Consider the following 17,877-nt stretch of genomic DNA (forward strand, 5'->3'; position numbering starts at 1 on the left):
AAGATTTCATGAGGATGAACCCTGTGAACTGGGCACCTATATCGGTACGCCCACAGGGGGTCACGAGTGACATTTTTGGTATTAATATTCGACCTCTGCGCGTGCGCGCGATGTATATCCAGGTGTTGAAAACACCGCCTCTGGCGGTCATCCGGTATTCATAGAACCATAGTTGTATAGATAACTTGCGTTTTCTTGGCTGAAGCATAAATGCCTTAAATTAAGCACATAACATGGAATATTTCTCACTCACACACATTCTATAGGAAATTATTATAATGAATTAACCTATAGTGCATTTTTCCATATCGTTATTATCATTTGGCTATATGAAACAGAAATGAGACACACCCCTTACCTTCTGCATGGGCATGTTCAACCTAATGGCCAATAAGGATATTTAACACTGAGGTGCCCATGTGCCCACTCTTCCTGCACCCTTTTGCAATGTGAAATGCCACCGAATTCATAATCCTTGCCCACTTTGCTCGTCTTTTCTTTTGTGAAAGCTGATGTGATTTTATTGTGAAGGGGAAAGTTTCTAAACTGCTCAGCCTGCATATTTCCATGTGCTGAAAGTAGCTGCTCACAACGTGTGGTACAGACGTGACACGTTGTGAGCTTGTAAATCTGCTATTTTCAGCATGCAACACCATGTCATACGACGAAGAATATACCAGGTTTCACGTGGGATATGTTGACACGTGTGTGTGTGTGTGTGTGTGTGTGTGTGTGTGTGTGTGTGTGTGTGTGTGTGTGTGTGTGTGTGTGTGTGTCTCTGACACTGCAGTCATACCACACCTGGACTCACCACACCCAGTCAAACCACAACTGGACTGAAGACACCCAGTCAAAACACAGGTGGACAAAGTAAGAATGTGCACTCATTGAAAATGCATGCTTATAAATTGAAATCATAGACTAAATGTTCAAATAATTATTGTCTGTATCAATTATATCCAAGTGCATATAATGAAGCTGAACAACTATCAACTCAACAGCTGGACAAAAACAACTGATCTTGTGTTGTTACTTTTGCCTGTTTTTCTGAACAAATTGCATAGTTTCTGGAGGTATTTAATATTAATGTGTGCTGTATACATGTAAAGTTATAAATTAACCTCAATGTTTAAAACATAAATGTTCTTCTCATTTCAGATGTCAGTATTTTGAACGATTATAAGGACAGTGTGAACAGTCTTGATGAAGTGAAAGACGACATGACGGAAGAGTCTGGAACCTCCGTCACCGGCACCTACTCAGAGCTCTACATCTCAGTGGGAGAGAGTGAAGGGGTTAATCGCCAACATGAAGTGATACAGCTTGAAACAGCTTCCAACATGAAGACCTTCCATGACGATGCAATCAACTGCTGTAAAATCTTTAAGATCCTCCTCCCTGGCAGAAAGACACCCAGCACAAGTGTTCTGACCGAAGGCATCGCTGGCATTGGAAAAACATTCTCTGTGCGCAAGTTTCTTCTGGACTGGGCAAGAGGTTTGGAGAATCAAGATATAGATCTCGTGGTTCCCTTTTCATTCCGTGAGCTGAACTTGGTCAGAGATAAGCAGTACAGCCTTCTCAACCTGATCCATGATTTCCACCCAACATTAAAGAAGGTCACAGCAGAGCAGCTCGCTGCCTGGAAAGTTTGCTTCATCTTCGATGGCCTCGATGAAAGCAGGTCTCCGTTGCACTTCGACAAAAATGAAATCATCTCTGATGTCACAGTGACATCATCGGTGGATGCTCTGTTGACAAACCTCATCAAGAGGAATCTGCTCCCCTCGGCCCTCCTCTGGATAACCACCAGACCTGCAGCAGCCAATCGGATCCCTCCTGCATGTGTTGACATGGTGACAGAAGTGCGAGGGTTCACAGACCCCCAGAAGGAGAAGTACTTCAGGAAGAGATTCAGTGAAGAGAAGCTGGCCGACAGAGTTCTCTCACACTTGAAGACATCGAGGAGCCTCCACATCATGTGTTACATCCCACTCTTCTGTTGGATCATTGCTACCGTTCTGCTGGACATGTTGAGGACACACACCACCATTGGACAGCTGCCCAAGACCCTGACTGAGATGTGCTGCCACTTCCTGTTGGCTCTGACAAACAGGAAGAAGCAGAAGTATGATGAGACTCATAATGTGAAAAAAAAAGAAAAGAAAAAAAGGACTCAACAGCAGCTCACTAAGACTGACAGGAAAGTTCTTCTGAACCTGGGCATGCTGGCATTTCGACATCTGAAGAAAAGTAGCATCATGTTCTACCAAGAAGACCTGGAAGAGTGTGGTCTTGATGTGAAAGACGCCTCGCTGTACTCAGGAGTGTGCACACAGATCTTCAAAACAGAGAGTGTGCTGTTTCAGAAAAAGGTCTACAGCTTTGTTCATCTGAGCATCCAGGAGTTTATGGCTGCAGTCTACCTGTACCACTGTTTCACACAGAAGAACATGAAGGTACTGAAGACATTCCTGGAAGATGAAAAATACAGAGGTAAGAGCTCCCTCTCCGACTTCCTGAAAGCTGCTATGGAAAAATCCCTGAAGAGTAAAAATGGCCACCTGGACCTACTTGTTCGGTTCCTTCATGGCCTCTCACTGGAGTCCAACCAAAGTCTGTTAGGAGGCCTGCTGGGTCAGACAAAGAAAAGTCTGTTAGGAGGTCTGCTGGGTCAGAAGGAGATCCAGAAAGCCATCCAGAACCTGAAGGAGATGTTAACTCGTGATGATGCCTCTCCTGACAGATGTATCAACATCTTCCACTGTCTGATGGAGATGAACGACCAATCATTACATCAGGAGATTCAACAGTTCCTGAAGTCAGAGAACAGAACAGAGAAACTGTCTGAGACCCAGTGTTCAGCTCTGGCCGTCATGCTGCAGATGTCAGAGGAGGTTCTGGAAGAGTTGGACCTGGACAAATACAACACATCAGAGGAGGGGCGAAGGAGACTGATCCCAGCTGTGAGGAACTGCAGAAAGGCTCGGTTAGTAGTCAAGTGAATAGAAACATGCCATAAATGCTAAATGAAGGTTGGCATAAAAGGTGTCTGCATTTCAAATAGTGATTAGTGGTATTGTGTGGTATTATGGGTATTGTGTGTATTGTCTGCATTGTTCCACGCCCCTTTTAACACCATAAAAGACAGCCAAAATACCCAACGTTAAATCCGCTTCACTGTGGTGAAAGCACTCAGTAGAACAAGTTGAAAGGTGTCACTCACAGATCTATAAGCATACAATGCTTTGCATCGCAACAAATTGACAGCTTGTAGGTCTGGTTAATTATCAAAGGGAGTCCCTCGATGCGATGTAATATAAAAAGCAGCCAAAGCTTTTGAAAGTGGTACAAAGTTGACCTAGAGGGAAAGGCCATGGAGTCACTTAATCCTCCATCGTCCAGGGACCATCTGTGTGATATGATCTGTAGGGTCCATCGTCCAGGGACCATCTGTGTGATATGATCTGTAGGGTCCATCCTCCAGGGACCATGTGTGTGATATGATCTGTAGGGTCCATCCTCCAGGGACCATGTGTGTGTCATCATCTGTCTAGCATGAAGGTGCACAACACACATCCTGGCAATAATTTAAAGATAATGTTGTCCTAAGTGTAGTAGCTGGCGAATGAAATTATCAATGCTGTATAATGGCTGAATATCCATGGACAACATAAGTTATAATCAACATAGTTTGTCTAAGCTCCAGATTCAATAATGATATTTGAACTGCCACGGTTATTTTAATTACTCCGTTAAAGGAGCATAAGTTAACAGTTGTTGCTTGTGAAAAGGATCAATATTAATAATATAAGACACTTCTTATATCTGTGCATATGTTTGATGCAACGTTTGGAGCTGCTCATTTCCTTTTCTTGGGTTATGAAATGTTATAATATTGTAGGTTATGAAATGTTATAATATTGTAGGTTATGAAATGTTATAATATTGTAGGTTATGCAATATTATAATATTGGGGTCAATTCAAACTAACAGTAAAGCCTACAGCTGTGGCCCAGCCTGAGGAGACGGGGAACAGAAATAGAGACTGAATGCTGGTCTCCAGCAGCTTGTTTGTAAAACTTTTACACCGTTTAGGCAGTAAATATCCAATGTTGTTGTTCAGTCTTCATTTCACTCCTTCAACTGCTGGTTGAAGTCTTTCATATCAAAATGTGTTGTCAAGTGGTGATATATCTCTGGATAACTAGATAGGAGATATTTTAGTTAACTTCAATGACAGTGAACTAGGTATCATTTGTTTTTATAATCTCTTATTTAATCTGCATTTACAGACTTGTTGGCTGTAAACTCAGAAAGACAGACGTTGAAGTTGTGTCTTCAGCTCTCAGCTCTAATCCTTCCCATTTGAGAGAATTGGACCTCAGTGAAAACGACCTGCAGGACTCAGGACTCTGTGCTTCACTGAAGAGCCCACACTGTAGACTGGAAGTTCTAAAGTAAGATACATTTACCACATTTATTTTAATCACTTCTGTTTTATTACATATGTACTACATTATGTGAATAATATGAATGCTGTGGTGAGAATGTATTAATAAGCTTGATATTGAACGCGTAATATCCCTTTAAGGAAAATGTATAGGCTACTTCGACATACAACATGGTTGCGCACTGAAAATAGCTGATCTACAAGCTCACTGTCTCCAAATGTCTTAATGCTCAGGGTGGGATCTATGTTCGTTCTCTGCTCTACATGTAAAGTGTCTTGAGACAACTTGTTGTGAGTCGACACTTTAATAAAATTGAACTGAATTGAATCACAGCGCGTCGAGGACACAACACTTGTGAGCTTGCAGATCGGCTATTTTCGACGTTCAACCCCTTGTAGCTACGCCACAGTTATCGAGCTTTACCGTGGTACGCATTAATACATAATCAATAGTCTGCATCTACCTACTGTACTAATCAATTGTCATTCTATTAGTCTAGGTCTGTGGTTCCCAAACTGAGGGTCTGGACCCCCAAGGGGGTCCCCAGAGGATTAGCTTAATGTGCAGCATTGTTTTCTCACTGAACAGTAGACAAACCAACAGTATAAGTCTACAGTATACAGAGTATCTGTACATTTTTAAAGCCAAAACCACACCAAAGGGTTGGGTCGCGACAAAGTGTTTTTTTTAAGATAAACCACACAAATGAAACTCTTTGAGTTGCATTGGTGTGGTTGATGTAAAAACAAAAATAAAGAAAAGGTTTTGTCCCGACCCGACCCTTTGGTGTGGTTTAGGCTTTACGGTACAATTAAATTACTTTTAAAACATTTTTAAAACCAAATTGTCAAATATTACGGAAGAAAGTCGCAAACATTGTGAAAATAGCTGATCTACAAGCTCACTGTGAGGCATTGTGAGCTTGTAGTTTGGCTATTTTCATAATATGTATCAGTGAAACTGAAAGTAATGCCTATAATTCAAGTACTTGTCAGGTAGGGGTCTCCCAAGTTCAGATATGATTATTTAGGTATAATTTGTTTTGATAATCTCTTATTTAATCTGCATTCACAGACTTGCTGGCTGTCAACTCAGAAAGACAGACGTTGAAGTTGTGTCTTCAGCTCTCAGCTCTAATCCTTCCCATTTGAGAGAATTGGACCTCAGTGAAAACGACCTGCAAGACTCAGGACTCTGTGCTTCACTGAAGAGCCCACACTGTAGACTGGAAGTTCTAAAGTAAGATACATTTACCACATTTATTTTGATCACTTCTGTTTTATTATGTACTGTATTATGTGAATATAATATGAATGCTGTGGTGAGAATGTATTAATAAGCTTGATATTGATCGCGTAATATCCCTTTAAGGCAAATGTATAGGCTACTTCGACATACAACATGGTTGCGCACTGAAAATAGCTGATCTACAAGCTCACTGTCTCCAAATGTCTTAATGCTCAGGGTGGGATCTATGTTCGTTCTCTGCTCTACATGTAAAGTGTCTTGAGACAACTTGTTGTGAGTCGACACTTTAATAAAATTGAACTGAATTGAATCACAGCGCGTCGAGGACACAACACTTGTGAGCTTGCAGATCGGCTATTTTCGACGTTCAACCCCTTGTAGCTACGCCACAGTTATCGAGCTTTACCGTGGTACGCATTAATACATAATCAATAGTCTGCATCTACCTACTGTACTAATCAATTATCATTCTATTAGTCTAGGTCTGTGGTTCCCAAACTGAGGGTCTGGACCCCCAAGGGGGTCCCCAGAGGATTAGCTTAATGTGCAGCATTGTTTTCTCACTGAACAGTAGACAAACCAACAGTATAAGTCTACAGTATACAGAGTATCTGTACATTTTTAAAGCCAAAACCACACCAAAGGGTTGGGTCGCGACAAAGTGTTTTTTTAAGATAAACCACACAAATGAAACTCTTTGAGTTGCATTGGTGTGGTTGATGTAAAAACAAAAATAAATAAAAGGTTTTGTCCCGACCCGACCCTTTGGTGTGGTTTAGGCTTTACGGTACAATTAAATTACTTTTAAAACATTTTTAAAACCAAATTGTCAAATATTACGGAAGAAAGTCGCAAACATTGTGAAAATAGCTGATCTACAAGCTCACTGTGAGGCATTGTGAGCTTGTAGTTTGGCTATTTTCATAATATGTATCAGTGAAACTGAAAGTAATGCCTATAATTCCAAGTACTTGTCAGGTAGGGGTCTCCCAAGTTCAGATATGATTATTTAGGTATAATTTGTTTTTCTAATCTCTTATTTAATCTGCATTCACAGACTTGCTGGCTGTAAACTCAGAAAGACAGACGTTGAAGCTGTGTCTTCAGCTCTCAGCTCTAATCCTTCCCATTTGAGAGAATTGGACCTCAGTGAAAACGACCTTCAGGACTCAGGACTCTGTGCTTCACTGAAGAGCCCACACTGTAGACTGGAAGTTCTAAAGTAAGATACATTTACCACATTTATTTTGATTACTTCTGTTTTATTATGTAATGTATTATGTGAATATAATATGATTGCTGTGGTGAGAATATTAATAAGCTTGATATCATGCAGGTAACCCAAGCTTATGGGCCACTTTCAAAATATGTTTGAAAGTGTAATCCTTTGAGGCAAATGTATAAACTTCTGAGCTACTTCGTCATACAACTGGATTACACACCATAAACAGCTGAGCTCACAAGTTGAACGCGTCGATGACGCAACGCTTGTGAGCTTGTAGATTGTCTATTTTATACGTGCGACCCGTTGTAGCTACGCCACAGTTATCAAGCTTTACCGAGGTACGCAACAGATCAACACATAATCAATATCCTGCATCTACCTACTGTACCAATCAAATATCATTATATTAGTCTAGGCCTGTGGTTCCCAAACTGAGGGTCTGGACCCCCAAGGGGGTCCCCAGATGATTAGCTTAATGTGCAACTAGTGTGGTTTCTCACTCAACAGTAAACACACCAACATACAGTTTAAGTGTATACAGACTAGTATCTGCATATTTCTAAAGGTACAATTTAATGACTTAAACATTTTTAAAACCAATTTGGTAAATTGGCGAATATTACGGAAGACGCAAACACAACATGTATCTGTGCAGCCGAGTCAAACTAAATGAAATGCCTACAATTCTTCCTTGTCAGGGTATTGGGTCCTCAGTTCAAATAATTGTTATTATTAAAGATTATTAAGATAATCTCTTATTTAATCTGCATTCACATGCAGACTTGCTGGCTGTAAACTCAGAAAGACAGACGTTGAAGCTGTGTCTTCAGCTCTCAGCTCTAATCCTTCCCATTTGAGAGAATTGGACCTCAGTGAAAACGACCTGCAAGTCTCGGGACTCTATGCTTCACTGAAGAGCCCACACTGTAGACTGGAAGTTCTAAAGTAAGATACATTTACCACATTTATTTTGATCACTTCTGTTTTATTATGTACTGTATTATGTGAATATAATATGAATGCTGTGGTGAGAATGTATTAATAAGCTTGATATCATGTTAACCCAAGCCTATGTCCCTGAGTAGATGTTAAAATTACCCCAAACATGTTTAACCCGTTTTAGGCGGGAACCCATTTTGGTGTTAGCATTACGTTATGCTTTAGCTATTGAAAAATAGCAGATCTACAAGCTTATAGCGCGCCACCGAGTGGCGCGCTATGAGCTTGTAGATCTGCTATTTTTGAAAAATCGAAGAGCGACTGACATAGAAGACATTTTTAGAATCTGATCTCAGGTCAGAATGAAAACTGTCAGGATGTAGAAGACATTTTTAGAATCTGATCTCAGGTCAGAATGGGTTAAAAGTGTAATATCCCTTGAAGGCGAATATCGGCTACTTCATCATATAACAGAGTTTCTCACAACACGTAGAGGAGTTGTAGATCGGCTATTTTTGACTTGCGACCCACAGTTATCGACCTTCTAAATTATATTATAATAATACTAATATTACGGAAGAAAGAGCCAAACATCGTGAAAATAGCCGACCTGCAAGCTCACTGTGAGGTGTTGTGAGCTTGTAGTTTGGTAAATTCTCATTTGTGTGTGTTTTTATATCAAAAGTCCATAAAAATAAAAATGTAATTACTTCCTTAACTAAAACGTGCTGCGTGATGACTGATAACGTGTAGAGATACACATCAATGAAAGCCAATACAAATGAAGCTCACCCGTTTGAGTCCCATTCCTGCGTCCGTCCAAACACAGCTGCTACTGATTACAGAAATCCTCCGTTTTTAATCTCATTCAAGATGACATCCAGACTCGTTTTAAACCTAATCATCACGCTAACATAATGTATATGGTCATGTGTACAGGTTAGAGATAAACCCCTAGATTTGCTGCAGGTTTAATGTAATGGTTAATGTAATGTAAGTGCTTCTAAGGGTGGGGGGGTCCCAGTTCAATATATAAGTCTTTTGGGGGTCCCAGTTCAATATATAAGTCTTTTGGGGGTCCCAGTTCAATATATAAGTCTTTTGGGGGCTCCCAGTTCAATATATAAGTCTTTTGGGGGCTCCCAGTTCAATATATAAGTCTTTTGGGGGCTCCCAGTTCAATATATAAGTCTTTTGGGGGTCCCAGTTCAATATATAAGTATTTTGGGGGCTCCCAGTTCAATATATAAGTCTTTTGGAGGCTCCCAGTTCAATATATAAGTCTTTTGGGGGTCCCAGTTCAATATATAAGTATTTTGGGGGCTCCCAGTTCAATATATAAGTCTTTTGGAGGCTCCCAGTTCAATATATAAGTCTTTTGGGGGGTCCCAGTTCAAATATGATTATGTTGGGGGTTCAGGGTTTGTTTTAATGGAACTAAAACCTCCAGGTGCGAAGGCACCCCAAGTGGGACAAGAGAGTCCTTTAAGCAGGTTTTAAATCCAGGAATAATGCATATTATAAATGTGTCATTCATTCATTCATTCATTCATTCATTCATTCATTCATTCATGTTTCCATCTGGTGTTTCAGACTGGCTCACTGCTTCTTGTCAGAGAGATGCTGTGAAGCTCTGGCCTCAGCTGTAAGCTCTAATCCCTCCCTAAGAGAGTTGGACCTGAGCCTCAACGTGGTGAATGATTCAGTCCTGGAGAACTGCAAGTGAGTAGACTTGGGCTGTGTCCATGTTGGACAGTGCAGTGTTTCCCTTTACAGTGTATTCACTCTGACACAACGTCATGCATGCAGAGAGAACAATGCAGTGCCTCAAAGAAACTCTAAAAATGTGTACTCTAAACAACAAAAATAATCTAAATTAAGAAGAAGACATATCCAAGATATGTGCATAGTAAAGTTGCATCAAGACGGTATAAAAGGAGAATGGAGTGCTATAGGGGTTAAGGTGGAGTCTGAGGAGGTGATGAGATCCAAACTGGGCAGCAGTGAGTATGTCTGGATGAGCTGCAGGGCCAAGATAATGATAGGAGAAACACTGTAGTGTCAACTAGTGGTGACGTTGTGTTAGACAGTCAGACATTGATGCATTGTTGTTCTACTTCCTACAGAGTGAAACACTGTAGTGTCAGCTAGTGGAGACATTGTGTTAGACAGTCAGACATTGATGCACTGTTGTTCTACTTCCTACAGAGTGAAACACTGTAGTGTCAGCTAGTGGAGACGTTGTGTTAGACAGTTAGACATTGATGCATTGTTGTTCTACTTCCTACAGAGTGAAACACTGTAGTGTCAGCTAGTGGAGACGTTGTGTTAGACAGTCAGACATTGATGCATTGTTGTTCTACTTCCTACAGAGTGAAACACTGTAGTGTCAGCTAGTGGAGACGTTGTGTTAGACAGTCAGACATTGATGCATTGCTGTTCTACTTCCTACAGAGTGAAACATGGAGGAGAAGATTGTCTTACTAACCCTCAACTCATTACAAAACGTGAGTATCTCTGTATGTCTGTGTCAACATCACACGTTAACATTTTATACACTGTTGTATACTTGGTTGATGTTGTCCTGAAAACTCTTGTGCTCTCTACTCGGTGCTCTTGGCCTGGTCCTTAACACATCAAGATGAGGTCATGTGGTTTGACAGAAACAATGGGCCTCATTCACTAACCTGGTCGTAAATAACATGTATTTCATCTATATTTGGCATGAGTTAAATTCTGAAGTGCGATGCATGAAAGGTGGTGCAGAGCCGTGATGTGTGCGGATCACAGGTGTGTCTCGTTTTTGTTAGAAAGTCACAAGTGATCTCCGTGTTGATCATTTGCATTGTTCCACGCTCCATTTAACACCATACGAGACAACTGGAAATACAAATTGTGTGAACTGTGCGGTGCAACTATACATTTATTGGTATAGTTACTGCTCTGTACTGTATTGTAGTGGGCTGTACTTTGATTCTTTTTGGAAAATGACAGAGTTACCGTGTGGGGGTCCCCGGAACATCCAGACCCCCAGGAACGTACCCAGGGGGCCGGGACGGTTCTGGCAAGCCTTTGCGCGTCCGAAATGGTTGAGAAATGACAGAGTTACCGCGTTGCAGCTTTCCGTGCTCGGACAGAGAGACAGACACGTTCACATAGAGACAGACACGTACACATAGAGACAGACACGTACACATAGAGTCAGACACGTACACATAGAGACAGACACGTATACATAGAGACAGACACGTACACATAGAGACAGACACGTACACATAGAGACAGACACGTACACATAGAGAAAGACACATACACATAGAGACAGACACGTACACAGAGAGACAGACACGTACACATGGAGACAGACACGTACACAGAGAGACAGACACGTTACGTACACAGAGAGACAGACACGTATACATATAGAGACAGACACGTACACATAGAGACAGACACGTACACATAGAGACAGACACGTACACATAGAGACAGACACGTACACAGACATAGAGACAGACACGTACACAGAGAGACAGACACGTACACAGAGAGACAGACACGTACACAGAGAGACAGACACGTACACAGAGAGACAGACACGTACACAGAGAGACAGACACGTACACATAGAGACAGACACGTACACATAGAGACAGACACTTACACATAGAGTGTGTGTGTGTGTGACCGCGCATGTGTGTGTGACCGCGACTGCGCATGTGTGTGTCCGCACGCGCGTGTGTGTGTTTGTGACTGTGTGCGTGTGTGTCCTCGCGTGTGTGTGTCCGCGCATGTGTGTGTGGTTCAGTACCCCTAATCCCGATGTGCTGGTTGGTGCCTTGCATGCTTTCTGCTGCCATCGGTGTATGAATGTGTGAATGTAATGCACAATCTATGTAAAGCGCCTTGGATAAAGGCGCTATATAAATGCACCATTTACCATTTGTGTGTGACCGTGCGTGTGTATGTGTGTGACCGCGCATGTGTGTGTGAACGCGCACGTGTGTGTGTGTGACTGCGCACGTGTGTGTGTGTGACTGCGCACGTGTGTGTGTGACTGCGCACGCGTGTGTGTGTGTGCCCACGCGTGTGTGTCCGCGTGTGTGTGTGTCTGCGCATGTGTGTGTGTGACCGTGCGTGTGTGGGTGTGTGACCGTGCATGTGTGTGTGACCGCGACTGCGCGCACGTGTGTGACCGCGCATGTGTGCGTGTGACTGAGGGTACAGCCAGACATGAGCGGAAACTCGTTTTGCTCTGCCTACAGTCTCGGCTGTCGAAAAGGCGGGCTTTTAGACAGCTGGTGGATGGAGAAAATGCTCCACTTCCGCCGATGACTTGCGCAACGGCCAGCTTACGCTCCCCTCCGCCTAAGATGTAAGCTGCCGACAAGCATAAAAATGAAGTGTGTCACCCGGAAGTGATAGGCACTAGCCAATGGAACCGATGCAGCCTGCAGCCCATCCACTGGGCGGGTATTCACTTGTAGTTTTCTTCTTTCACAGAGTCAAACGCCCCCTGGGCAGTGGGCACCTCGAAGTAACATTCTGTCCACTACAAATTGTTAACAAAACATTGAAAAATCGTCTGAAGAAATGTAAAGCAGTGGTTCTCATGTTTGCTTCAGATCACCCCTGTAATCTTTTCATCCATGGCACCCCTGGCTGAATTAAATTGTCATTTACTGTAACCCTGATCCATGATGACATTGAAAATAACTTTACTTTATAAAATAGCACGTTCTCTTCAGCCTCCACAGCCCTTCTCATCATCAATATCCTCATTCTCCGTGGTGTAGTGGTTAGGATTCTGCGCTCTCACCGCCGCCGCCCGGGTTCGATTCCCGGTCAGGGAACACTGTTTTATGATGAATTCCTGTTCTGTTCTTTAACTATATTGAAGTGTCTATTTGTACGTCTCTAAATGTTTTGATGAATTGAACAATGTGGACCCTGTTGTAAACAAGTGTAATGCTTAATTGGGTCGTCCACTCACAGTTAACAGTCTTTGTATTGAGTTTGTGCTTGCTTTCTGCAAACTGTTAATAAATATTTAAATCAATCAATCAAAAATCTCCTCCTTCTCACCGCCGGGTGACACACTTCATTTTCATGCTTGTCGGCAGCTTACATCTGACGCGGAGGAGAGCATCAGATGTAAGCTGGCCGTCGGCGAAAACAAAACAAGTGTTGCCTCGGCCGGGAGGCGAACCGGGTTGTCAATTCCAAAGGCACGTACGTTAACCAGTCGACTAGAGAGTCATAACTCGATAGCCAAGTAGCAACACAGCAGCATATAGCCTACACTAGAATGCGCCTTTGTCTGTGTCAACATCTTGTCATTCACTTGTCACTCTCACGCCCACTTTGCCAACCAAGAAATAGAAGAATACATGCCATTAAATAGGCTTCCGGGTGCGTCCCCTCTCGGGACCGCCCAAAGCCCCGGAAGAAGTCAAAGTGTCGGCAGCCGACAACCGAAACTGTAGGCAGAGCAAAATCTTTTTAGGCTCAGGTGTAGAAGGGGCATGAGTGTGTGTGTGACCGCACATGTGTGTGTGTGACTGCGACTGTGTGTGTGTGACTGTGAGTGTGTGTGTGACCGTGCATGTGTGTGTGTGTGTGTGTGTGTGAGACCGCGCATGTGTGTGTGTGACTGCGACTGTGTGTGTGACTGTGAATGTGTTTGTGACTGTGAGTGTATGTGACCGCGCATGTGTGTGTGTGTGACCGCACATGTGTGTGACCGCGCTTGTGTGTGTGTGTGTGGGTGTGACTGTGCGCAACCGTGCATGTGTGTGTGTGTGTGTGTGTGTGCGCGCAAGGGTCCGACCGTGCATGTGCATTTGTGCGTGTGTGTCAGTCAGTGAATGATGTATTTAATGTTTCCTGTGTTGTTTTCTCATCAGATTTCCAGCGTCTCACACTGGACACAAACACAGCACACAGAGACCTCTCTCTGTCTGAGGGCAACAGGAAGGTCACACAGAGGTCAGGGGGTCCGGATCCTCCTGATCACCCCGACAGGTTTGATTTCTGGGGTCAGGTTCTGAGTACACAGAGTGTGACTGGACGCTGTTCCTGGGAGGTAGAGTGCAGTGGATGGGGTCATATAGGAGTAGTTGACGGAACAATCAGCAGGAAAGGACGTGGTGATGACTGTAAGCTTGGATGGAATGACAAGTCCTGGAGTCTGGAGTGTGGTGTTGATGGTTCCAGGTACTCTGTCATACACAACAGACAGCGCACTGACCTCCCTGTCTGTGCCTCTAGAGGCTCCAACAGAGTATCAGTGTATGTGGACCGTCCCGCTGGGACTCTGTCCTTCTACACAATGTGCTCTGACTCACTGAGACACCTGTACACCTTCCAGACCACGCCCACTCAACGTCTCTATGCTGGGTTCAGGTTACGCTTCGCCGACTCCTCAGTGCGTCTGTGTGAGCAGAGATAGAGGCTCTATGTGAGTGAGGGTGACATCATCAGGTCGCCATGGTTACTCAACATGTTTGAGTGAGTGCAGGTTGTCATGGTTACCACCGTCACCACAGGGTACTTTGACACTATAGCCGAGTCTGACATCATGGACTCCATATTTGGGCATGAGCAACTCATGACATCACGGTGACATAATCGAGGTGATGTATATAAGCATCACAGTGACATCACACATTACAGCTCCTGGACGTTGTCATGTCAACACCCCCCCCATGTATTTGACCTTTGACCCAATGCATTGTGAGCTTGTAGATCTGATATTTTCAAATACTGTAGTAAAGTAAGATATGGCTAATATTTGATCATTTAGCTTCTAGGACCCCCTGGAACCCCCTCAAGGACCCCCGGGGGACCCTGGACCACACTTTGAGAACCAGTTAGTGTTTATTTTGTCGACTAAAACTATGACGGGAAATGTTCGCCGACCACCTTTTTTCACTAAGGAAGACTAACATGATGACTAAAACTATAAGACAATACTGACAATTTCCTCATCAAATGAAAACTAGACTAAAATCTTAGGGTGGAGAAGAGATCCAGTAGAACTAAAAGACAAGTCATTTTGTGCTTGGTTAAATGCTGAAAATAGCAGATCTACAAGCTCACAACGCGTCGCACTGCAAGCTTGTAGATCGGCTATTTTCAGCATGCACCGAGTGTAAAATCACCCATTACGACGCCACCAAGGCCCACCGAAATACATTTTAGTCGACTAAATTACCTGTATAGATTTAGTCGACTAACATCTTATATTTAGTCGACTAAAACTAGACTAACACTAAAACATTTCAGATGACTAAAATATGACTAAAACTAAATGAAGCTTCATTCAAAAGACTGACTAAAATAAAACAAAAGAAACAGTGGTCTCAAAATCAGTTCAAAAATGTTAACCCTATATGTACACACTGGCTATTTGAAAACAGCAGATCTCATGATGTTTCGCGATGCATATTTAAAATAAAGTATTTTTGTAAATATATATAGGCTATTTGAAAATTGTAACACCAATCTTGTGTTGGGGTCCCTGGTACAAATATGTTCAAATGGGGATCCCTCGTATAAATATGTTCAAATGGGGGTCCCTGGTACAAATATGTTCAAATGGGGGTCCCTGGTACAAATATGTTCAAATGGGGGTCCATGGTACCAATATGTTCAAATGGGGGTCTGTGGTCAGATCCATATTAATGTCAAACTCTATGGTATAAATGAGTCATCACCACAGGGAGCTTTAGATCTTAGATTAGACTAGATTTCTGCATGTGTTGGTAGACGGGAGAGTCTTTGACCTTTGACCTGGTAGATGGGGAGAGTCTTTGACCTTTGACCTGGTAGATGGGGAGAGTCTTTGACCTGGTAGATGGGGAGAGTCTTTGACCTGGTAGATGGGGAGAGTATTTGACCTTTGACCTGGTAGACAGGGAGAGTTTTTGACCCTTTGAAGCAACCTTTGAGTAACTGCTGGTGCTCAGTGTGGAGGCTGCAGCAGAGCTCAGTGTGGAGGCTGCAGCAGAGCTCAGTGTGGAGGCTGCAGCAGAGCTCAGTGTGGAGCCTGCAGCAGAGCTCAGTGTGGAGGCTGCAGCAGAGCAGGTTGTTTCTGGACTTCACCTTCACTGCCGTTCCCTTTTAGGTGGTCCTTGAAGGACAGGATTCTGTCGAGGGTCACACCGAGGTGGGTTGGATTAGAGGCAGCTTTATCTTGAGTCCACTCAGATGGATGTTCAGTTCTCTGACAGCTTTATCTTGAGTCCACTCAGATGGATGTTCAGTTCTCTGGCAGCTTTAGCATTGTGGAGATGGAATACACTGGAAGCTGGGCTTTTTGTAGAACTGGTCCAGTTTGTGATAACCTGTTCCAGTGGGTCAAGTTCTGGTGGTTTGGAATGCCAAACAGATTTTTTTTGCGTAGAGGTTGAATAGGGTTGGACCCTGCGGGACATTTTTCTGTGTTCTCTGTGTGCCTGTGTTCTGTCCGAGGTGAACTCTGAACCTCCGGTTGGTCAGCAGATTTGTCTTTGTGAGTTTCACTGTGAGGTGTTTGTGCCAGACGGTATCAAAGGCAGCTGTGAGGTGGAGGAACACAGTCCCTGTCTTCAGTCATCTACCATGCAGACATCTACACCCCTCACTGCTCCACTTCCATCTAGACCAACCCTCCACCAGCTGACTTCACCGTCCAATCAGCTTGGACAAAGGAATGGGAGTCCAAGGAGGTCCCAAACAAACACTGGAAGCTGGGCTTTTTGCTTGTTTTCCTCTAACTGATTTATGAACGGCAGTAATGCCCGTTGTCCTTAGCCACTTTCATTAGTGTTCAATCTTTGTATAATATTTGTATATTTGATATTTCTATATTTTGGACATTGTTAATAGATACTGATATCTTGTATCTATCCCGTCTGTAATCACACCTTGGGTGTGACTGTGAGGTGATGATTAGTGATGGTGTGCACCTGCACGTCACCACTCCTTCAAAAGAGACTTGACTCCCACAACTCTGCACACTGAAGAAGGCTGTTAGCCCAAACGTTTGTCCCGATGAAATAGAGAAATAAACCAGCTTGAATTTGTTTCTTGGTGTGTGCGACCTCTCTACTTTTTATGATGTCGATTTAAGCCGGTAACGCACCATAAGTCAAAGTGTGGTGTTCACAAGAAAGTTTTCTAAAACAAATGCTTGCAATGATTTCAATGTGTTTGTAAATGTGTCTAGTAACAAACTAACGTGTAAAACAAATTCTTGCAATGATTTCAGAATCATGAGAAATGGTTGACTAGACTTAACGTCTGCTCTCCTACTGCTGTGAACATGTTGTTGACTAGACTTCATGTCAATCACTCTGGATTCACACATCTACTAAATGTGTTGTTAATTAACTCAAATCAATCAGTGTATTCATTGATTCATTATTAGATCATAATTTCCTCACTGGTTCCATTATTGTGTTACATTGAATATTCATTTGATATCATTCTCATTCTTCACATGTTATTGTATATGATCATGTGTAGAAGTCATAATTGTTTAATAAATTGATTGTTGATAGGGATGCACCATTAATTGGTAGCATAAATCGGAATCGGCCACATCGGCCATAAAAATGCCATATTGGTATCGGAACAGTCTCAAAATAATACAGATTATTTAATCGGTTTTAAATGAAAAATTTAAAAAACCAAGTTCAATATAAATCAAAAGTGTCTAGTACCACTAGTCTAGAACAAAAGCCACATCAAATATGATGTAAAATCTTAAGTAAAAATAAACTTTACATTGTGGTCCTCTGTATGATATCGGAATCGGTCACAATCGGTATCGGCAGATATGACCCTGCAAATAATCGGATATCGGGCATGATTTCATAATCGTGCACCGCTATTTGTTGACAGTCTGTCGTTGTTCCTGTGTATTTGTATTAATATTCATAGTGTGACAACATGTCCACAATATAAGAACTACTTTGGATCCAATCGGAACACACGTTATTATTTCATGTTTAAACAAACAATGTC

The 17,877-nt window shown here is 42.7% G+C and overlaps 1 protein-coding gene across 1 annotated transcript; it reads left to right on the top strand.

Moving 5' to 3' along the window:
* Positions 1-818: 818 nt before the first annotated feature.
* On the top strand, positions 819-14,317 carry LOC308322116 (NACHT, LRR and PYD domains-containing protein 12-like; the record flags this gene model as incomplete). The annotated part of the gene is made up of 9 exons (XM_080773311.1): positions 819-870; positions 1,159-2,989; positions 4,296-4,460; positions 5,529-5,693; positions 6,760-6,924; positions 7,708-7,872; positions 9,460-9,588; positions 10,321-10,373; positions 13,773-14,317. Exons 2-9 carry the CDS (start codon positions 1,221-1,223, stop codon positions 14,315-14,317), a joined length of 3,156 nt encoding a protein of 1,051 aa, XP_080629437.1. The 5' UTR covers positions 819-870; positions 1,159-1,220.
* Between the last annotated feature and the right edge of the window lie 3,560 nt (positions 14,318-17,877).

This window comes from Protomyctophum bolini (assembly GCF_963924005.1).
Source record: "Protomyctophum bolini genome assembly, chromosome: 10".
Taxonomy (NCBI): domain Eukaryota; kingdom Metazoa; phylum Chordata; class Actinopteri; order Myctophiformes; family Myctophidae; genus Protomyctophum; species Protomyctophum bolini.